The sequence below is a fragment of the Oreochromis niloticus genome, linkage group LG5 (assembly GCF_001858045.2).
Source record: "Oreochromis niloticus isolate F11D_XX linkage group LG5, O_niloticus_UMD_NMBU, whole genome shotgun sequence".
In the NCBI taxonomy this organism is placed as follows: domain Eukaryota; kingdom Metazoa; phylum Chordata; class Actinopteri; order Cichliformes; family Cichlidae; genus Oreochromis; species Oreochromis niloticus.
In genome coordinates, this window is record NC_031970.2 from 38,842,804 (window position 1) to 38,867,145 (window position 24,342).

General features: G+C 38.9%; 1 protein-coding gene across 4 annotated transcripts in view; it reads left to right on the top strand.

Moving 5' to 3' along the window:
* Positions 1–18,582, top strand: part of epha8 (eph receptor A8) — a 144,245-nt gene extending 125,663 nt beyond the window's left edge. For 2 of the 4 annotated variants that reach the window (XM_005452257.4, XM_005452259.4), the window contains exons 15-20: positions 2,631–2,692; positions 5,478–5,705; positions 10,515–10,664; positions 10,774–10,964; positions 11,841–11,999; positions 14,412–18,582. In XM_005452257.4, the coding sequence (XP_005452314.1) occupies positions 2,631–2,692; positions 5,478–5,705; positions 10,515–10,664; positions 10,774–10,964; positions 11,841–11,999; positions 14,412–14,526 (905 nt within the window). In that variant the 3' untranslated portion in view covers positions 14,527–18,582. The remainder of the gene's footprint in view (positions 1–2,630; positions 2,693–5,477; positions 5,706–10,514; positions 10,665–10,773; positions 10,965–11,840; positions 12,000–14,411) is intronic. The other 2 variants (XM_005452258.4, XM_013272149.3) reach the window with 1 other exon arrangement.
* The last annotated feature ends 5,760 nt before the right edge of the window (positions 18,583–24,342 follow it).

Genomic DNA, 24,342 nt, shown 5'->3' on the forward strand with positions numbered 1-24,342 from the left:
GTAGAAGGGCCTTAGTCAGGGAGGTTACCAAGAACCTGGTGGTCATTCTGACAACCATTTCTGCAAACAGGTCTGTATGGTTGAGTGGGTGGACAGAAGCTACTCCTCAGTTAAAAGCACGTGACAGTCCTCCTGGAGTTTACCAAAAAAACACCAGAAGGACACTCAGACCATGAGAAACAAAATTCTCTGGTCTGATGAAACAATGATTGAACTCTTTGGCCTGAATGCCAAGCATCATGTCTGGAGGAAAACAAATATTCATCACTTGGTCAATACCATCCCTACAGTTAAGCATGGTGGTGGCAGTATCATGATGTGAGGATGTTTTGGGGCAGCAGGAACTGTGGGACTACTAGGTTGAAGGAGAGATGAATGGAGCAATGTACATCCTTGATGATAACTTATTCCAGAGTGCTCTGGACCTGTGACTGGGGAGAAGGTTCATCTCCAACAGGACAATGACCCTGACCACACTGCCAACATAACAAAGGAGTGGCTTTGAAACCACTCTAAGTATGATGTTACAAGCTTGGCACACTTATTTTTGCCAGTTTCTCCCATTATTCTTTATAGAATTGCTTAAGCTTCATCAGGTTGGATGGAGTGTGTAGGTGCAAAGATGTTCAATTGGGTCCAAGTCTGGACTCTGGGTGGGACACTCAAGAATATCCACAAAAAGTTGTGGCTGTAATTGCTGCCAAAGGTGCTTCAACAAGGTATTGGGCAAAGGCTGTGGATACACTGTAGGTATAGTTTAAAGGCTAAAATTGTACTTCTAGTTTCCATTTCATTGTATATCCTTAAATCTCATACTACCATCATATTTAAATATTTTAATCAATTCAAACATCAAAATAAACAGACAAACATACTGTAAGAAAAAAAATGTGAAGCTGTTCAGAAAGCCTGGAGAACTATTGATCAAGACTACTAAGAAAGTCTAACTCCCTAAAGAAAATAAAGAAATGAGGGGCATTTAAAGACTTTTGCACACAATTTATGATGTAGGCATCCCACTGCCAAGCCAAGTGAAAAGTCTGTTTCACTGGATCACCTTTATTTTAAAATGACAGGACACATTTATTGTAGCTTAAGCTTATGCAGTCTCACAACATTTATTTCCATCCAGAGTTGCTTTACCTGTGTGTCAAGATTTGCTATTGAGGATGGTAAATTCTTCTCCAGCAAATCTCAAGTTTTCTAAATGGGGTTAAGGTCTAGAGTCTGTGATGGCCAATTCATGTGTGATCATGATGTCTCAGTGGGCTCAGAGTCCACTGAACCTTGGCAGAAGAAAAAGATCAGTTATCTGGTAATACTGCCTGAACAGCCTAAAACTGGACTTATCAGAGACCACATGACCTTTTCTCAGTCCAATCTTTATGCTCCCTAGCAAATTGAAGCCTTTTTTTAGTAACTTTACTTGTTAAGTGTTTTTGTTTAAGCTAAATAGTTACTTAGTCCCAGTTCCTGGAGTTCTCTTCATAATGTGCATGTGGACGTGCTCTTACTGAAACATAGCTTAGATTTATCTTTTTACAATTTGATTTCATCAAATGTTTCACTGATTTCCAATCAGGACCATTTGATATTTTTCTTGATTTCTTACTCATACATGATGTTTCACCACTATCCTTCCATCACCTTAGTTGTTTTCCTTGCTTGGTGCAGGCCAATAATCGTACCCTTTTGAAAAAGAGTAGTATCTTTCCCACAACCATGGGGCATGTTTTCTACCATGGTTATTTAAGAAATAAGACAGTAATCACTGCATTAAAAAAACAACCTGTTGCCATGTGAATCATACTAATCAAAGCAGTAATGATTCAATATAAGGCTCTTATCTTTTTTGGTGACTTTTAGCGACTCTTTAATGGAAATGGTATGAGTTGGAAATCTATGGATTAGAGAAATAAAAATCTAATTATGAAAAAGTTTACATGGTTTTGTTGAGAGTTAGATGTATAATTTAGTTGTCATGTAATGTTTTGGTTGAAGAAGATTCACATTGTGCTAGAATTCCATACAGCATGTAATTTAATAAATGATATTATTGGATAGTGAATGTTGTTGAAAATGTAGAGGAGACAGCCAGTTTGGGGGTGGGGGTGGGGGTTGTACAATGTGCAGCTTTGAAATTCTAAAGTAACATTCCTAGATGGTCACTGACTCAACATCTATCTCTGGCGTATTTTCCAAGCTGTATATATAACTGTCAGCAACTTTTCACAATTTATTTGAACAAATTGCTACAGTAAGCAGCTACCAGCGAAGTGTCGCATTCAGACCTTCCTTGAGTCTAATTAAATTGTTGTCTAGTGTGGAAGCACTACAGACTTACAACTTAATTAGAATTAGTATGCAGTGTCGTTAAAGACAAGAAACTCTTCCAAGAAACCACCTGCATAGTTAAACACTGTGACAGGTAAGAGAGAAGGACAAAACATTATAGGTTTTTGAGTGATCAAATCCCTTTAAGAAAATAGAGATAAACACATTAAATAATAGAATTAAGACATTGCATTTGTTTTTATTCAGCACATGCATCACTTACTGTACAGTGTGTACAAACAAATAAATAGTTGATATCCAAATAAGCTCCTAAAGGTTTTGGTTTGTGTTTCCAGGCAAACCAGTGATGATCATCACAGAGTACATGGAGAATGGTTCTCTGGACTCCTTCCTCCGGGTTGGTATTTAAACTCTCAGTTAAAGAGCTCTATATCCCTTTTTCCTTTAATGTCGTCTCATTTCAACTGTTTTAGTGCAACGGTAGTAACCAGACCGAAAAGCAGCGCACATTTCGGTGCTTTATTTCGGTGCTTTTTTTTCCCTGAGCCAATTCTAGCCAATCATTTTACGTTTCCGAGAATAGTAGGCGGGGCCAGGTACGTACGTTCTTTTAGAGCAGAGCTACAGATTAAAAATGCGCAAGGCGAAGAGATCAAAAGTCTGGCTGTACTTCACAGCAAAAGACGCAAACTCAGCAGCCTGCAACAAGTGCTTTAAGGTGATACTGTGATACTGTCAAAGGAGGTAACACCTCAAATCTGATGTAACACCTGGGACGCATAGCGTTTTTTTTTTTAAAGCCGAGAAATGCGCTGTGTTTGATAGCTTGCTGCGAGACCTCACACCGTGCATATCTACTGCGGGTGTGGTGCCTGTTATCGGACCGGAGTTAGCAACATCCCCCAAAAACCCGAAGAGTAGAGTCCTGGCCCTTAGCCCTGTCAGCGTAGCAGAAATGATGACGGATGATGATGGCAGCAGCAGCCGTTCTCCTCTGCGTGAGTAGCTTCATGTTGTTCGTGTGTAATTAACGTTGAGTACGCTAACCACATTATGGTTAGCGTACTCAACGCATACTCAACGGGTACTCACCTTACATTAATGCATGTAAGGTGAACTAGCAAACACCGTTGTAGTTACATGCGGCTGTCTTCTTGTTTGATGGCAGATACTCCCTTCACCCTGGCCAAAAAGGCTAAAATGACCAAAGAAAAAGTGGAAAACAGTTAAACATGAGAGGTTTTTGGACAAAGTTTGTGTTTTTTCCATTGTTTAAGCAGTGTTTCCAGCCAAGAGTGATACCATATATGCCCTATAGCTGCAGAAAAGGCTAACATTGTTATCTTTTTACAAAAAAAACAGCTGAACATGAGAGGTTTTTGGACCAATTTTGTGTTCTCCATTCTTTAAGCACCGGTTTGAGCACCGTTTAAGCACCGGCACCGTTTCAAAAGTACCGGTTTGGCACCGGTATTGGATAAAACCTAAACGATACCCATCCCTACTTCTGACTGTCGATGAGTTGTTCAGCTAACAGTTTGTGTAATGTCTTCCTTCCTTTGATTTCCTCTAATGCGTTAGTGGAGAGGTTTGTGCTACTCATTTTCAAATGCTAGCTGCATGTCCAAGAACTCAACCCACTGTACCATCAGGAATAATATGGTAATAGACCAAACCAAAACTGCAATCATGTTCAGCAACTATTGAAATGTTCATGAAACTTTAAAGAAAAGTGTTGCCATTTGCAGCCATCTTGGTAATGCTTGGGACAGTTTTTGTGAAGCTCCTATCTTGGATGGGGAAAGACCCATAACTGTCCTTTCAATGATCACTGGCACATAAAAAGTGAGATCTGTTTTTTAAAATGCTACTGTTCATGCTAAGATGAATGTGTCTGGCTCAGTCTACATGAAACAAATTCCATCTTCAGCTTTTCTGTGCAGTAAACCAAGAAAATAAATCTTTATCACGAACTGTAACTATGTGCATACATCAATGCAGCATTACAATTGTCTCATATTTTACCCAGTTTCTGTTATTGGCGTGGTCTTTTTTGGACAAAAACTGGTCAACTACCATCTCCTCTGCTGTGAAATTTCACTATATATTTATGTTCAGGACTCACCGAGTGCCAAAACTCTGTTTTATAATGTCTCCAATAACACATAATGTGGTTGTGCAAATGGGTTTGTGCCTGGCTGTAAACTGCCCCTGGCACACACACACAGAAATGGAAAATTAAAATAAGGCTTTGTTTTTCATTTATACTCAAATCTAATTTTGAAGCAACCTATTCATGAAGCTTTCATTCACAACTTTCATTAGTTTTCTGGTGTTTTGTCAATTTCACTTGTTTCCCTTATTAACATTCGTGAGATGGCTAGTGAACCACCACAGGTAGGTTAGGAATAGATTTGTGTTTAGACACGTTGGATAAGCAGTTTCAAAAACTGCTCGTATGGCCTTTCAGATCATCTCTCTCACACATTTTGGCCTCACACCTCTGTGATAAGATTTCCATTAGAGTATGCCATATAGGGAAACACTACATACAGTGGGTTGGTATGAACCTAGCACTAACTTAACCAGTCATAACCAGTAACTGCTGAACTTTTAGCACTTTAATCTCACCTTAATTCTCACTAAAAACACTGAATCTTGTGCCCTTGTTAGCATCTTTGAAAAATTGCACTGACACCACAACAGAGTTTGAGATCAATTTGGTTGTTAAAATGAAAAAAAAAAAAGTCCTTGTAGACGTTAGGCATTTTTTCTGTTGTTGTTTGGTGTTTGCATGTTTCAGAGTACAGTGACATTACTTACAGTGTGATGGAGAGCTGTTGCAAGGAGTTGAGAATAGTGTAGAGGAGCAAGTATGAAAGTTTTCTTAAACATCATGTATAGGTTGGTTTAACATTGTATTACATTGACAATGTCAAACAGCTCCTGTATTTGCTCATATGATAATACAGCAGATTATTACTTAAAAGCAAATCCCTGTCATGTTTTATTCTCTTATCTTTACTCTTTGCTCTATCTTGATTAAAATCTCTTCTATTATCACTGCTTATCTTCTCAGCTGCTATGCCATCGCATTATTTTATTTTTTTGATCTAGCCTTAATACTCTACTTCCCTGCCACTCTCTTCCTGATCTTTCATTTTTTTTGTTCCTTCTTGCAGAGACACGACGGCCAGTTTACCATTATCCAGCTGGTTGGGTTGCTGCGTGGCATTGCAGCCGGCATGACCTACCTGTCTGACCTGGGCTACATCCACCGTGACCTGGCCGCGCGCAACATCCTGGTCAACAGCAACCTGGTGTGTAAGGTGTCTGACTTTGGGCTATCCAGAGTACTCGAGGATGACCCAGACGCTGCATACACCACCAGTGTGAGTTTTCACATTGAGGCAAGCATTAATGCAGCGACACACTCACACACACACACACACACACACGCATGCGCGTGTGCGTGCGATATTGTCTCCTATTAACTTTGCTATAACACACAAAATGACATATGATTTTAGATGAATGAATGACATAATAATTAAAATATTTGTATATTAACACACATATGTAACATAATATTACTAATCACTAGGAATTATCTTTTTTTTAAGAATAGAATATGTATTTAACTTAATAATGTTTATTTTACTTTAAGTGACAGTTATTCTAAAGTGAAAACTGGAGCAGTGGAGCATAGGCTAATGGAGATCATAGATCACGGTTCACTTTTCCTTTTTAACTCAGTTGTATTTGTCTCATTCTAAATGTAAAGGTTTAACAACATAAAGCTATTTATATCCGCAGCTTATCTATACATTTTGTCCTGCCGTTATTTAAAAATGCTTCTGTTTTGCCTTATGGGAGAGTAGATCTTGCAGCTTTTAAAGAATGGGCCACACTAGCACCACACCAAAAGTTGGTATATCTTGATTCCCGCTGATTCCTTTGAGGCCCCAGTTTTGTGTAAGTGCCCAAATAAATTGATGGAGCGCCTTTAATTGTGTTGCTCAAGGCATCAACTTCAGTAAAATATCATCACATTCTGACCTTTAACTATCTAATGATAAATATCTATGCTACACTTTTATGAACACATCGAGCTTCTGAGATTATTATCACAGCATGTCTGTTCTCTCAACACAACTGTAGCAAAATACATTATCCAACACATCTTAAACTATAATTGTTGTTTAAAACCACCATATATATATATATATATATATATATATATATATATATATATATATATATGTATATGCCACTACTGGTTTTCTCATCACTCTTCTAAATGAACCATTGCTAAAAATATGATCATGTTAATTAGGGATGCACCGATCCCGATACTGGTATCGGGTATCGGGGCCGATACTGTAAAATGTGTGCGTACTCGTACTCGTAAAAGTTAACCGATACCATGAACCGATACTTATGTAGCCCGGATAGGAATTTGGGAGTAGATAATCATAATTCCCATGGACTTGAACGCCACATAAGGTGTTCACAGTTCACAGAAGAGAACGGCATGGAGAGATGCACGAGGTTAGCTGAACCAAAGTGAGAGACTCGGCTAGTTTTACTGAGGTTAACTAGCACAAAAGAGTGTGTGACTAGAAAGCTAACCGTGTGAGAGCTTCGCAACAGAGTGTGGGTGAAGTGACTTTTTGTTTCAACGGTCGCACCACCGTCCGTGGAAAACTGTGTTTCCAGCCATGACCGCCGAGGCTAAAGGCTAGCCCGGACTGCTTGGCTGCGCCACGGAGGCAGCTGCTATGGACTGTCGGAGAGCTGGACAGTGACTGGCTAACGCGCTGTAGCAGAGACAGCATCGGGTCCGCAGGGAGTGGATTTAGTGTGGGACTGGTGAATGGCGACCTACCGAGCAACGGAACTGTAAATCAGACTTTTGTGCTCTTACTGGGGAGAAGAAGATTTTTCTCCATCGTCCGGCGTGAGCAGCAAACAGGCCTGCAACAAGTGTGAATGTGAGTGTGTGTGGGGCCCATGTGTGAATATTGTATGTTTAGTGGATTTATATAACGTGTTTTGGAGTGTATATTAGTGAGTCACTTACCAAAAGGTGATAACATAAGTTGGGTTGTTTAATATAATTTGAAAGGGAATTATGTCATTTATACAGTGTATTTCATTTGGTTAAGGAATTGGAATATCAATATCATAAAAAAGGGATGTGTTGTACAGTATTTGTCTCTGCCCTTACGTTCAGTAAACGTTTCGTTTGTGTTAAAGAGTTGTGTGGGGTCGTTTCTTTACTACCGGTTAAGTTTAACTTGTGTGTGGCAGAAGTATCGGTTTTTGTACTCGGTATCGGCAAGTACTCAGATCCAAGTATCGGTATCGGGTCGGTTTGAAAAAATTGGTATCGTTGCATCCCTAATGTTAATATTGCTTTGTTCTGGGCAATAAAGTAATCCCTTTATGTATGGATCCTCTGATCGCTGTGTGCTTGACAAAGTACTCTTCATAGCAAGCAATTTAAATTTTATTGTTTAACATGATGCTTTAAATTTGTACTCAGTCAGCACAAACCACTGAATTTTGTTCTTTAAAAACATATCTTGATTATATAAACATATCAGATAATTACAAGAACGAAAATAGAACCAGGACAAACAAAGGCTGGAGAATTAAAACACTTTAATTAGGCGGTACAAATGGAATTTGAGTCAACTGAAAGACCTACTTTAAAGAACACTCTCATTTTAAACCAGTTTGAAAGAAATATATTGAGTGTTAAGTAAAAAAAGTAAAAGATTCCAATGCTTTCAGATCCAAATCTGCTTCAACCCATTTGTCCATTAGTCTGTAAAAGCACAGCAATCAGATTATAGACACCAAGGTGATTATGTACAGCATCATCCAGTGTGAAGGAGAAACTGATTATGGATCGTGATATACGGACATTATGGCATCATTACAGCATCCATCAAAATAACGCTTGATTGTACCTGAAGATTAAAACATTACTGCTTGGAAATTGTGGAGGTTCGTCTATGGAGTCAAAGGTGGCAACAAAGTAACTTTGAAGGAATTGAAAGTACAGAAACTTTGGCCTGTTTTAAATGTTTAGCAGAACATCATGTGTCTGTAATTGGCTATATTTGGTGAGTAACCTTCAGAGGCTTAAAATTACCCACAGGGAGTGCTTTGTTTGTTTAGGAAGTGATGTATCCATTTGTCAACTTAATTAAGTGCTAGTTTAATATCAAGTACAATGCAAGTAGTTCACTTACTTGCTAACACTTGCAAGTCTATTCTTGTCCTGAGAACATACACATACACATCGTTGCCCTTTAGTGTGTGCTGTTATTTTCTGCTTTCATTAACATTTGCTGTTAAACAGTGAGCAGGTATGTAGCACATTTATGAATCTATTGTACTTAAGTAGCTTTTTTATTTAACTTTTTTATTTAACTTCCATGGTTAAAATGTTGTGCTCTTTTTATGTTGCTAAATCTCTTTTATTGATGTCATTACTTTTCACTTTTGATATCTGACTAAGATCCTACAATACAATCGAAGATTTTAAAATGTCATGTATCATTTCAAATCAAGCTTTAACTAGCTTTAATATTTAAGTGCTGTCCTCCCATTAAAGTTTTAGCTATAGATAGATAGACACTTTTACTTAAAGGAAGTGTGTGTGTGTGCCTGTATCTGTGTTTTCTTCCTATATTATACTAAAACCCTTAGCACAACAAAATCCCTAATCACATCATCACTACTTTTTCTGTCAAAATGGTCACAAAAGCCGTTACTCATGACATGACAGCTAGCTTTCATGTGTGTTTTAATATACGTTATTGATGCTCTAGGGCAGCAGTTCTCAGTCTGTTTCTCAGACAAAGCCCCCAAAGCCTTGTCGGATAAAAACCACCAGCTTATATAACCCTATAAGTCTAGTCTATTTTAACCACTTCCATCTGTATCATTTTTTTCTGTAAACTGTTTTCAAATGATCATTATGTAGGACTGTTAATAATTTACCGCAAGTTATTTAAATAAATCTGCTAAATAACTATTTTCAAAAATGTACCAATTACTACTGCAAGCCAATAAAACTATTTATCTATTGTTTTAGCTATCCATGATACTGATTTATCCTTTAATGACATATTTACCAATTTATCTATTAAATTGACTATATTTAAACAATTTATCCATTACTGGGAACCAGAGATGGGCAGTAATGCGTTACAAGTAACGTGTTACTGTAATCCGATTACTTTTTTCAAGTAACGAGTAGGGTAAGGGATTACTATTGCAAAAAAGGTAATTAGATTACCGTTACTTTCCCGTAAGAACGCTGCGTTACTGCGTTACTAAAACCATGATTTTTTTGCGAGAGTGTCTCATGACAATGACGTAAGCGAGTGCGACGTTTTGTCTTTTGTTTTTTGGGGGGTTTTTTAACATGACAATGATGCAAAATGTGCTGCCAATACAGTAAAAGTATACCTGAATAGAAAAATACACAGTGTAACACTATCAGTCATGGATTGGCCTCCCCAGAGCCTCAACCTCAACATGACTGAAGCAGTAAGAGATCATCTTGATAGAGTTCAGATCTCAGGTCCAAAAAAGAGCCTTTGGAAGCACCTTCAAGAATCCCAAAAACTATTCCTGAAGAGTATTTAAAGAAATTGCTAGAAAGGGTACCTAAACAAATTCAGGCTGTGAGGACGAGGAAAAGTGCATCATACCAAATATCAAATTTCAAGTTTGTTAGAAATGTAGAAACTCTGGCTGTGCCTTTATGTTTGCATATTTTTAAAATGGATTGCTGCAACTATTTTCCATTTTCATAGCAAAATAAAACGTGATGAAGGGTGGCACAAGACTTTTGCCCAATACTTGATTTAGTATTTATTTTTTATCCATTACTGCGACTCATTAAATACTTTAAGCTACTTTTTACTGCCACTATAACAATTTAATATATAAGCTTTTTATGTATTTTATCTTCTACTTTTAGACAACCAATTGAAATTAGTACTTAGCAATTTAGTATTATTAGACCATTTTAACTATTTACCCAACACTTTAAGCAGGATGTGTTAGGGTTGGGACAACACAGGCTCTGTGGACACAATGGCTGTGAAACATTTAGCTCTGGATGTGGCTTTCTTGCAATTTTTTCTCCAAATCTCCTCTGTATCCTTGCTTGAATTTTTCTTTCTTCCTGGCAGGGTGGAAAAATCCCAATCCGGTGGACAGCTCCAGAGGCCATCGCATACAGGAAATTCTCCTCCTCCAGTGATGTGTGGAGTTATGGCGTGGTCATGTGGGAGGTGATGTCCTATGGAGAGCGACCATACTGGAATCTCACTAACAGAGATGTGAGTGGTGTTTGCTGATTTAAATACCATTTAGCAACCAGGGGTAATGTGATGTTTATTTTTATGCTACATATTGTGGCCTTATGCATATTCTGCTGGACATATACAGGTGATCAAATCTGTTGAGGAGGGCTACAGGCTGCCTGCTCCTATGGGCTGTCCTGCTGCTCTACACACACTCATGCTGGATTGCTGGCAGAAGGATCGCAACGAGAGGCCCCGTTTTTGCCAGATAGTCACCGTTCTTGACAAGCTAATCCGCAACCCCGAGAACCTGAAGTCTATGGACACACTCTGCAGGTAGGTGGCCAACGGAAAAAAATCCATATTTGCAGCGGCGCAACATGAGTGCATTATGTCACATGCCGAGAAGTCTTTTTGATTTAATTTGGCAAGACAGCTCGCCAAAATTTAATCAAATATTGGTTCATGTGATTAGTGGATTAAACTGCAAATCAAAGCAAGACACCACCTGCGAGGGCCTGAGAAGATGATCTCCGGGACAATATATGGTGACTGACTGTTAAGCTACTAAGTAACCATCCTGGTGTGGGAAGCAGAGTAAATCCAATCTCATCCCGCTGCTATCAAGCATGGGCGCGGTGGGATAAAGTTGCAGCCTAAAGTTTCCCTCAAAGTTGTCTGGCAGATGAAGCGAGCGGTCATGTTCGTTTTCCAATAAGCTCATCTCTGATAGACGCGCTGTGCATTAAGTAAAAGCCTCGCTGTGATATTGACATTGATCCATAGTGAATCTGGGAGCAGGTTTGAAAGGACACCCAGGCTAAAGCTAGACCTGTGTAAATTGCTCAGTTCAGATCTCAGGTCCTATGGAGTCAATGGTGCATGACACTGTGAGGTGAGGGAAACAGTAGGAATAGTAAGAGGCAGAGAAGCAGGAGGAGTGTTAAGCATTTCTCCCTGTGTTAATCTACCCAAAGCAGCCATCCTGCAACCACGGTCACCACTTCTTCTCAATCATTTTAACTGCTATCGATTTCCTGTCTCACATACTCGTGCATTTCAAAAGCCCCTTTTCCCTCAGAATTCTCCCTCTTGCTCACTTTTTGACTCCTCTCCTTTTCAAGCTGCCTTCAACTAATCTTTTTGTCTTCCGATACATCTTCCTGTCTCTTTCGCTTCTGATCCACTGCCATCTGTCTCTATTTGCTGCAGTTTAAACAGTCCTACACTGATGGAGAGAGCTATCCCTGACTTCAGCAGCTGTAACTCAGTAGACGAGTGGCTGGACACCATAAAGATGAGCCGCTACAAGGAACACTTTGCAGCTGGGGGGTACCACACTCTGGGTCACGTCATAAGCATGAACCAAGGGTAAGTGCTTACTGAGAAAGTCTCAGCAGCTCAGAGGCAGTAGTGAGCTGTTAGATGTAGTACTGTAGGTGCCAAGCTCTACCAGCTAATTTGAGAGAAATCACCTCACACAGACCTTAAACTGCTTGACAGGATATAGAATGACATAGCTTGTGCACAGAAAAGAGGCAATATATTATATTATAACACTTATTGATTATCATCTCCATTCTTCTGTCCCATGAGCCTCTGAGCTCAGTCGAACAATGCCTTTCAAATCTGACCCAGGGGTCAGGAACTTATGCCACCCAGCCTTCAAGTCTGTCCTTCAGCTAGCATCAAACTATATCAGCACAGCCTTCCTATAATATGAAACTAAATCACTCAGGCTCTCTCATACCAATTTCTTGAGTGTCCGTTATCGTATGTCCAAAAAAAGGCTATCTCAAGTATGAGGTGTTATAATATTAGCAGCTGATGGAATTATTCTTTTATATTAACACTAGGGTAATGTCAGGCTCACTGAGCTCTGCCATCCATTACCTGCTCTGAGTGAATTATTTACATTAATACATTCATTTAATACATTGACTTACTGTATGCTTATATCCACACACACACACACTGAAGGGATTGAACTACCAGAAGGCAACATTGCAGACATAGAGGACAGCTACAAGTACCTGGGAATCCCACAGGCAAATGAGACCCATGAAGAGGCAGCTAGGAAAGCTGCAACCACCAAGTACCTGGAGCGGGTCAGGCAAGTCCTGAGGAGTCAGCTGAACGGTAAGAACAAGATCCAGGCTATCAACACCTACGTCCTGCCTGTGATCTGGTACCCTGCTGGGATAATAAGATGGCCAAAGGAGGAGATAGAAGCCACTGACATCAAGACAAGGAAGCTCCTTACCATGCATGGAGGGTTTCACCCCAAGTCCAGCACCCTGAGGCTGTACGCTAAGCGAAAGGAAGGAGGCCGGGGACTGGTGAGTGTCAGTACCACAGTCCAGGATGAGACAACCAACATCCATGAGTACATCAGGAAGATGGCCTCAACCGAGCGCGTGCTCAGTGAATACCTCAGGCAGCATAAACCCAAGAATGAGGAGGAAGAGGAGGAACCATTATGGAAGGACAGGCCCCTGCACAGTATGTACCACCGGCAGACAGAGGAAAGGGCTGACATCCAGAAATCCTACCAGTAGCTGGACAAAGCCGGACTGAAAAACAGCACGGAGGCACTAATCATGGCAGCACAAGAACAAGCTCTAAGCACAAGATCCATAGAGGCTGGTAGAGGACCCAAGTTTGAAGGATAAAGACTGCAAGATGGGAGTTTTTTTTAGATAGATAGATAGATAGATAGATAGATAGATAGATAGACTCTATATGAACTACTTTTTAATGTCAAATCTTTTTTTATTTAATTTTAATATCCAGATGTTGTTAAGTGGGATTCTGTTGAAAGGAAAATGCTGGTATAAATCCACAAACCGTTACCTTGGTCTGTAGGAAGTAAGAAGGTGTGCAGTTTTCAGAAATCATCTAAAGCCTTTGTCCTTTACTGACAAGCACCAATACAATCATTAAAGTCCTAGGAGAAACTTGGTTGTGTTCCTTATACAAGGAAATAAATGCTATTATTTTTAAATCCATAACATAGAAATATATTTCTAAAACAGAACACATGGGCATTGTACTTTTTGACCATATATAAAATGTACAAGTCAGCCTCCTTACCATTTTAATTACTCTTACACTGTTTCACGTCAGCAGGCAGCAACTGAACAATCAGGGGAAAATTTTTTCAAACACTGATATCTGCATTAAAGCAGCCTATTAAATTAATGGAATAAACAGTTACAATTATACTCAGATCCTCCCATGTCCTAACAGCGGCACAGTGATGCTAGTGAGATATTTAATTACACATGTTTCTTGCATTTTTTTCCTCTAGGTAAATACACTCATTTATACAGCTGCTTTCCAGACTCACAGTCTTGACACTTAACACTCTATGTTACCTGTTACATGGTACATGTTATTATACTAAATTCAGTAATTAATTACCTGCAAGATGCCCAGGTCCTGTGGATACAAAATAAGCCAAAATCATCTGCCCTCCATCACAGTATGTGACAGTTGCTATGAGACGTTTGTGATAATATGCTTTGTTTTACCAAATATGGCACTACGTATTATGATTAAACAGGTTGTTGGTGGTTTGTCAGCTTTTCAAAACCAAGCTGTGCTGCCATGTTCATTTTAGAGAGAAGAGGCTTCGTCTTGGAAAACCTTCTAAACAAGCTATAGTTGTTCAGTTGTTTTCCTGATCACATGTCATAAACTTTAACACACTAACTGGCGCCTGTAGAGTCAAACTTTCATAAATCTTCAAACCTGATTTGTTTTTGTGTGTGTGCCATATAGGGATATCCAGAGGCTCGGGGTGACATTAATGGGCCACCAGAAGAAGATCATGACCAGCGTCCAACTGATGAGGGCGCAAGTCCTCAACAAGAGTGTGCCGTCGGTGCACGTATAATTCTAATGCCGTGGTTTCTCTGCTGAAATCTGGAAACCCAGGCTTCTAAAAGGTCACGAGGGACTCCACTGGAAATAAAAGGATCAGAAAACTGGGAGATGTGTGGGAACTTTCCAAGACTTTTCTTCAAGAGATTAAAGAACAAAATGTGAAAGGTTTTACTGACAGAACAAGTAAACGTGACTTCTTTGGGACAAATCCAACCTTTTATTTTGGTTTTTCCCCTACCCAATTAAATTTTCTCAGTTTAAATGTCTTGTTTGTAAATGAAAAGACTGCCTTAATTAGCACAAATGATTTTATTGTATTCTACAAAGAGAAAATAATTTATCAATCATGAATTTATCAGAGAAATATGATTTGCTGAACCAGGCAATAGCAAGAGTAGATGGAGTGATGTAGTAAGTGGGGGTGGGGGGTTTAAATGTTCTGATGACACTTGAGAAGCTTGAGAAGAATGAGGTCCACAATGAGGCTTGAGCCGGAACAAAAAAAAAGTTGAAGAAAGTGAAATAGGGCTCACCCGAGTTGCCAGATCGCCTCCGCAGTGGAGAGGACCTATTTCACCCCGGGCTATTAATACCAACAACAGGCACATTTCTCCACTGTCCAACCTTGATGAATGACCCCAGGAGAGCCCAAGAGCCCTCTGCCCAGTCTGAAGCTGCACGGCGCACAACTATTGTACTCGGAAGATGTGTGTGATTCAGTTACAGTGCACTTTATTCTACAATCTCTCTGTGTTGTAGAGGTCTTGCAGTTGTGTCACAGATCTCCTTGCAGCTACAACTACAACTGCAACTAGATCTCCCTCCAGTCCCTTAAAGAGTTAGCTGTTTTAAAGAATAATAAAGAAATAAGGAAGTAAACCATTAATAAACCCAAGAAGTAGAAGAGATATCTAACATTTATTGGGGTTATAGTAAATACATTGCTTATGAGATTTATTTCAATCTTTTCTTCACTGCATCAGAAAGCTTATAAGAAAATATACTGAAATATTATGCACTATGTCATTCCATATGCATAATATTAAACAATGCTGGCCATTTTTATGTTGTGGTAAATGCTATAAATCGGATGTATTTTAAGTATATTTGGGAACATTTATTCCAAGTGCACTGTCATCTGAAATTCATTTCAAATCAGGTGTAAATGTGATGCAAGATGAATCAGTTTAGTTTTTTCTGACCTTGAGAACAGCAGGTTGATGAATTGATCTTACTTCTTAAGTTCACTTGCGAAGAATGTGAGATCAAGCTAGTAAGCAAACTGTTTTCATGCTATTGGTTTTAAAGTCTGTTTTCATCTTATTGTACTTTTCCCACAACATATCAAAGGATATACTTTAAATATTTCCTGAAACAAAACTTTGTTTTATTGTTGCTTGAATGGATCAGTGTGTCAAATTTACTGGAGTCTATAGGCGGAAGTGAAATAGAGGTTTTAAACCTATCATTAGTGGCCTGTAAGCACATGTTGTATATAAATGATACATGACACTCATTGGTTTCTGAACATTTTGATGCCTCAAAGTTAGCATTTTGCTGTGTTGCTTTTGGAGCCAGAAATTAGAACATCTTCATAAAAGGGTTGAGTGCTGTTGGTTAAGGGTATTAAGCTTGGTTAGCGAGTTGCATTCAGAGACTCTATGCTTGCAACCCACTGTATCTGCAAATTAGTAGCAGACTAATAAAATACTAGAAGTTCCCTCAACAAAACTGGAGTACAAATTTCTTAGACAGGATGTAAACCACAGCAGGCCATATTATTTACCAAATAAAATAAAATGCTACAAAGGGCATCGACAGCACAAACATGGCCAAGAAGTCCAGTTCAATAAAAAATTAGAGGAGGTGAGGATTTACGAGTGTACTGACAGGACACCTGTAAATCAAAGTGGCTATGCCTCTAACATCAGTATCCAGATTAACACATTATGACAGGAGAAGCCGTCATGAAAGCAAAATTTTTTGTACCAGGCTGTAAATTTACTTTTAACTGTCCTAAAGCTGGGAATTTAAACACGGGATTCTTTTGGGTTTGACGTTCTTCATGAGATATTAGAGAGACGCAATTTTTTCCGACTTCACAGTGACTTCAAATTTAATTTCCCAGAGGTTGCAACTTTATAATACAGCAGGTTTTTAAAAAATGTTTTGTCAGTTTTAGACCACTTCTTCTTATTTATATAGGTGGAAGGGTTATCTTCCACATGGCCTGCCAAATTACAAGGCCATGAATGGATAAATCTAACTCTGGCTTTTTGCATTGAAGTGCGGCTTTAACCTGTAGGACAGCCAAGGAGCAGGCTGCAATGTGCTACCTCACCATTAAATCTTACACAGTAAAACTATTTTAGGCTGCTTCCTTATTCACGAGTGATTACCATAGTGGATAGTTCCATGTTTGATTTGGCAGAGGTTTTATACCAGATACACTTTCTGAAAAAAACCCAAAGAGCGTCCTCCGGGGACCAGTGATTTTTTGCTTTTTAGGCAAATATTTAAACCACTACACTATAGAGACATTGTTCCTTTTCATTTTAAAAAAATAAATTTGTGTTTTATGGCCAGTTAGGTAGCTGGCCACAAGCCAATTCAAAGAGCTGTTAAGCTATGTTTAATGAAGGAGAGTGCTAAGCAGATATTTATCTGTTTGCGAGAAAAAAAAATCTACAAAATACAAAATAAGTTACATGCGTTTGTGAAATAAATATCAATGTAGCACAAATTTATATATTTGCTGATTTCTGTTTTCACATAAGAACACCTGTTTCCAGTGACCACCAAGGTTTACAATATGGGTGTCAGTGTCCCACATACTGTATCACCCAATGTTAGCTAAATCTATTCCATGTTGTTACCACCATTAAACACAACAAATGTTTGTAGTCCTGATCAGGTCGATCTCAAAGTTACCCATAAACGACAATGAAAATTACTAAGCATACTGTAGATTTTTATATTTTGTACTTAAATAATCCCTTAAATAGTATTCCAGTAATAAGTTACTATAGCTTGCAACTGAAATGAAATATTAAGGTGGAAATCTGTATCTTTTGAATAATATTTTACTGGGTGTGTTACAACTGAAAGCCCTCATACTATCTTGGCAGTTTATAAACAAAATGCTACAAAGCGTGTTTAGTTCAGTGAAACTTACTCCTGGGATTGACATCAGCACTAACACTATTCAGTGTGATAAATCTGTATCCCAGAGTTTTGTCTTTAAATAATGGGATATAATACACATAAGCTACGCAGACTGTAAAATAAAGTGTTATTTCTGATCAAATGTGATCACACTGTTTACCTCAGTGTTTGAGGGAAAGGTTAAGAAGAACATGTAACTAGAATGTTTATTTCTAGACACTATGAAAAAGTACATAATCAGTCCTAATTTATACCCCCTTCCCCCCGAGCCATCAAGAGAATGTCTTTTCTTGTGCACCTTGGTAGGTTTTTCCTCTAGATGGTTGATGTCAGTTTTTATTAGAAGAACCTCATGATATTTCATGAATATGTATTATAGTGGCATTTCACTACTGGTTTATTTTTTCTTTGGGATGCTTTTGAAGATACTGGACTGAAAACCCATATTTTATAAAGTTAGGATATGTTTTTGCTAGATGACTTGATTTATAATGTATACAGCAAGTTCAGTCACTGGAAGGAAGAAAAAAATGATAACAACCGGATTTATTCACCTTTCATTATTTATTCATGCTTATTTGTTTTCCAAATAATACAAATCAGAGAGGTTTTATTACAGTCAATGAATCATCCTTGTTGCTAATGATAAATCATTAATGTGCAAACTGTCCATAAATACACAATAAAGGAACGTTTGTCTGTGTGTGACTGCAACAATGATGTTGCGACTGTTTTTAACACAATGGTTTTTCCTGTTTATAATTGTCGCGGCACTAGCTTGAGTCCTGAATGTCTGTGCAACTTAAACTTCATCAGAGCTGGAGCTGTTGGGTTTTTTTTTCACATTTGTTGTTTTATGTGAGTCAAATGAGTCCAGAACATGAAGTGTGATGAGCAGTTATCACGTTCTAGTTATTATATGCTTGACTGCATGAGCTGAGGGACTTTCCTGCTGGGACTGATTGTTTTGTTATGCAACTGTGATTGATTACGTCACTGTCAGGCAGCTGATCTGGGATCTTTTAGATTAGCAAAGCTGCTAGTTGAATTTTTACCTGCCTTGCTAGTATTAAAGAGCTCTGAAAATTATTATTTTTTAACTGCAGTTGAAAACATGACTGGTTTTAGTAGATTTCTATAGAGACCTAAAAGAAATTCTTGATAAAAATATCAAAGTGACAGCATCCCATCCAACAGATGGCTAAAGAGCAAGCAGCCAATTTGCACCATGAAAAAGAAAACCATTACATGTTATTTTTAAATGTATCTGTCACTAAGTTAAACACAACATCTCTTTATCTCTTCATTTTTATATGTAAGATTTGTGTGAAATATACTAAATGTAAAAGAAATGAGTATATGTATTTGAAAAATGCTTATTGCTATAATGCCAATTCACAATAACAGTCACATCAAGGCACTTTATAACTGCAAAGACATTACCGTACAATAACAGTGAGAAAACCCAAATAATCAGACGACTGAATATAAGCAGTGACAGTGGGAAGAAAAAAAACCTCCCTTTTGACAGGAAGAAAACTCTGGCAGAACCAGGCGAAGGGAGAGCCAGTCATCTACTATGAACGCTTAGGGGTAAGCGGAAAGAGAAGAGAGCGGAGGGAGACAGGACCAGAGGAACACTGTGGGTGACAGAGAGCTTGGGTTTAATAATTACCAATGATTAAATGCAATAGTGGTGTATAAATAGAGATATACACAGAGACTGAAAAGAGGTGGGTGAAGACGAAATGCTCAGTGTATCATGAGATGGACTGAGCATCAATAGCCCACAATGACACCAGAAATTCAATATCAGCAAATTCCATGTCAAATCATAATCTCATGGGGTGGTTATAGCTCAGGAGGTAGAGTAGGTCATCTATGAATCAGAAGGTTGGTGTTTCTATCCCTGTCTACTCCAGTCTGCATGTCTGATATCCTTGGGTAAGATGCTAACCCCAAGTTGCTCTTCGATGCAGCCATCAGATTATGACTGTGTAAATGTTAGATATAAAGCACTTCAATAGAAAAAGCATAGAAAAAGTGCTTGTATGAATAAATGAATGAGGTAAGCTGTATAGAGTGCTTTGAGTGCTCAGGCAGAGTAAAAAAAAGCGCTGTATAAGAACCAGTCCATTTACCATGGCTTTAAAGACGGGGAGAGAATAGATAGAGAGCAGACAGAATCGAATTATAATATTCAAAAGGTTTAATATGTTTATATGATATGTTTTGATTTGAGCATTTACAAGAATACCATTTATGTTAGCTGTAAGGGATGGGCATCGACTAAAACTACATAACTGAAAATATAATAGTATTATTATTATTTTTACAATACTATTTATATGTGTTTTGAAATTTGTGGTGCCACAAACATGTGAACTGTTAACTTGGATGAAAGAGTTGGAGAATTCTCAATACATAGAGAGGTTTTAATGCATTTATCCAAAACAGCTCTAGTTCCTACCAGAAGAACATGTTTTGTTACTGTTTAATGTGAGAAAATTAGCACACAACCATGACTTAATTTCACGTAAACAATCAATGAGACAAGAAAGTTGGAGAGTAGAATTTAGCATAGTGGACAGATATAGCTGGGTGTCATCAGTATAAGAATAATAACGTAATTTCAAATTTCCTAAAAATGGAGCCTAGAGGTAGAAGTTAAATAATAAACAAAAGGAAGCCCAGGACAGAGTCCTAGGGGAACACTGATAACTGGGCAAGCTTGTGATATATTTTAACTATACATACTGATTGTGATCTGAGAGGTACGATTTAAACCAGGCATGTAAAGTACCAATGGAACAATAGATTCTAGTCCCTTCAAGAAAATATCATCAGCGATTATGTCAAAGGAAGTACAGTTAGGAGTGCAGAGTCTGCTTACATCAGTAAATCGTGTGATTTTGACCAGGGCTGTCTCTGAAAACCATACTGAAATTAAGTATTGTTAAGGTAACATTATAGCGCTTTTCTACTCTGTTTGAGCACTCAAAGTGCTTTATACAACTAATTCATTCACCCACTCACACAAGCACTTCATCTAAGCTCTTAAGTGCTCTATCTAACATTCATACACATTCACACTCTGATGGATGCATCGGAGAGCAACTTGAGGTTAGTATCTTGCCCAAGGATATTTGGCATGCAGACTGGAGCAGCCTGGGATCGAAACACCGACCTTCTGGTTAGCAGCTGACCTGCTACAGCCACCCTGTGAGTAAGGTAAGTGAGGTAAATCTGCATAGCAACACTTTTTCATACATTTTTTAAACCAAAAGTAAACTAGCAGTAGGACTATAATTATTTTCACTGAAAGCGTCTGCACTCGGTTTCTAAAGAACTGGAATTATCACAGCTGTTTTGAGGGGTAAAGGAACAAAGCCAGTGATTAGGTTTTCCCTAATCAGTGTTTAATGCCAGTAAAAGGCAAGAAACTGAGAGGACAAACTGGATTTAACCACACGAGTGGGAATTGGGTCAAAATGACAAATGAAAAGTTTAGATTTCTTAATAAATTCTGATATTTCCTCAACAATCAGGAGTTTAAGCTAGAAAGAAAAGAAGAAGGGGGATCATTCACCTAGAAGACTCAGCTGCTGATGAATATTACTATTAAAAATTCTATTAAAAATTTGTCAAGTTGTCAAACAATGTTGTTTATAGTAGAAAAAAGAGTCCAAGTATTCCTTTCACCAGACCTTATTAGCGTTGCATAATATTCATGTTTATCTGTAGACACAGCATCCTTGCAGTGGTGCATGTGTTGATAATACATATCCTAATGAAAAAACAAGACAAGCCTTTGTACAAAGGTGTTCTAAGCAGCAGCCCTTAGCTTTAAGTTGGTGTAATTCCAGGGTGAAACAGGGGGCAGAGTGAAAGAGAGTTGTGTTTTCAGGGAGCAAAAGTCTCCAGAATGCTGTCCAGTCCATCATTATAGAAGGATACCAGTTCATCAGAAACAGACAAATTGTCTCTACAGGCTGTCAACTCCACTGGAGAAGGCCTCTCTGACTCCCTGACTCTTGGTGGCGCTGTCACTTGGTGTTCGCTCGCTTTGTGGTAGAGTATCACTTCCTGTTCCTGCTCAAACACAGTGGTGTTTCTGAGTAGCTTTTCTGCTTAGCAATTTAATTTAAATCTTTTGATACATCCCTTCTTCATAGTATAATCTTAACGTGCTTCATCTGAATCACCCTTTCTGTGTACTCACTACCTAATTTATAGCCAAAGTATTCACTCACTGTCTCTTTACTGTTTCGCTAGCTTAGCTTAGCTCGTAGCCGACTCGTTAGCACCATGGCTACTTCACCTGTCCCTCCTGCACTTTCCTGCTCATTGTGTCAGATGTTTAGTTACTCCTCGGCCTCCTTTAGCAGTAATGATACCTGTAACAAATGTAGCATATTTGCAGCTCTGGAGGCCAGGATTACTGAATTGGAGACTCGGCTTCGCACCCTTCATTCACCCGTAGCTAGCCAGGCCCCTGTAGCTGGTGCAGCCGAAGATAGCGTAGGCCCCGCTAGCTGTTCCCCGGCAGACCCCAAGCAGCTGGGGAAAGAGGGCGGCTGGGTGACGGTGAGGAGGAAGCATAGTCTTAAACTGAAGCCCCAGGTACACCACCAACCTGTTCATGTGTCTAACCGTTTTTCCCTACTCGGCGACACACCCGCCGGGGGTCAAACTCTGGTAATTGGTGATTCTGTTCTCAGACATGTGAAGCTAGAGACACCGGCAACCATAGTCAATTGTCTTCCAGGGGCCAGAGCAGGCGACATTGAAGGAAATTTAAAACTGCTGGCTAAGGGTAAACGTAAATACAGTAAGATCATAATTCACGTCGGCAGTAATGACACCCGGTTACGCCAATCGGAGGTCACTAAAATCAATATTGAATCGGTGTGTAACTTTTCCAAAACAATGTCGGACTGTGTAGTTTTCTCTGGTCCCCTCCCCAATCAGACCAGGAGTGACATGTTTAGCCGCATGTTCTCCTTAAATTGCTGGCTGTCTGAGTGGTGTCCCAGAAACGATGTGGGCTTCATAGATAATTGGCAAACCTTCTGGAGGAAACCTGGTCTTGTTAGGAGAGACGGCATCCATCCCACTTTGGATGGAGCAGCTCTCATTTCTAGAAATATGGACCAATTTATTAAACCCCCCAAAATATGACTATCCAGAGTTGGGACCAGGAAGCAGAGTTGCAGTCTTACACGCCTCTCTGCAGCTTCTCTCCTCCTGCTACCCCCCAAAAACCCATCTCCATTGAGACTGTGTCAGCTCCCAAAAAGACAAAAAACAAACTAAAAACCAGCAATAAACAACTTAAACATAAAAAATCACAAAGAAAGAACAATACAGTATCCACATCTGAACCAAAGAGTAAAACAGTGAAATGTGGATTATTAAATATTAGGTCTCTCTCCTCCAAGTCTCTGTTAGTACATGACTTAATAATTGATCAACAAATCGATTTACTCTGCCTTACAGAAACCTGGTTGCAGCAGGATGAGTATGTTAGTTTAAATGAATCAACACCCCCGAGTCATTCTAACTACCAGAAATCCCGAAGCACAGGCCGAGGGGGCGGTGTGGCAGCAATTTTTCACACCAGTCTATTAATTAACGAAAGACCAAGACAGACTTTTAATTCATTTGAAAGCCTGATGCTTAGCCTCGTCCACCCCAGCTGTAAAACTCAGAAACCAGTCTTACTTGTTATCATCTATCGTCCACCTGGGCCTTACACAGAGTTTCTCTCTGATTTCTCAGACTTTTTATCTGATTTAGTGCTCAGCTCAGATAAAATAATTATTGTGGGTGATTTTAACATCCATGTAGATGCTAAAAATGACAGCCTCAACATCGCATTTAATCTGTTATTAGACTCAATTGGCTTCTCTCAAAATGTAAAAGAACCCACCCACCACTTTAATCACACTCTAGATCTTGTTTTAACATATGGCATAGAAACTGGACATTTAACAGTGTTTCCTGAAAACCCTCTGCTGTCTGATCATTTCCTGATAACATTTACATTTACAATAATTGATTACACAGCAGTGGAGAGTAGACTTTATCAAAGTAGATGTCTTTCTGAAAGTGCTGTAACTAAGTTTAAGAATATAATCCACCCACTGTTATCTTCTTCAATGCCCTGTACCAACATAGAGCAGAGCAGCTATCTGAACGCTACTCCAACAGAGGTCGATTATCTTGTTAATAATTTTACCTCCTCACTACGTACGACTCTGGATACTGTAGCTCCTGTGAAAACTAAAGCCTCAAATCCAAAGTACCTGACTCCGTGGTATAATTCTCAAACACGTAGCCTAAAGCAGATAACTCGTAAGCTGGAGAGGAAATGGCGTGTCACAAATTTAGAGGATCATCATTTAGCCTGGAGAAATAGTTTGCTGCTTTATAAGAAAGCCCTCCGCAAAGCCAGAACATCTTACTATTCGTCACTGATTGAAGAAAATAAGAACAACCCCAGGTTTCTCTTCAGCACTGTAGCCAGGCTGACAAAAAGTCAGAGCTCTACTGAGCCAACAATCCCTTTAACGTTAACTAGTAATGACTTCATGAACTTCTTCACAAATAAAATTTTTATCATTAGAGAAAAAATTACCAATAATCATCCCACAGATGT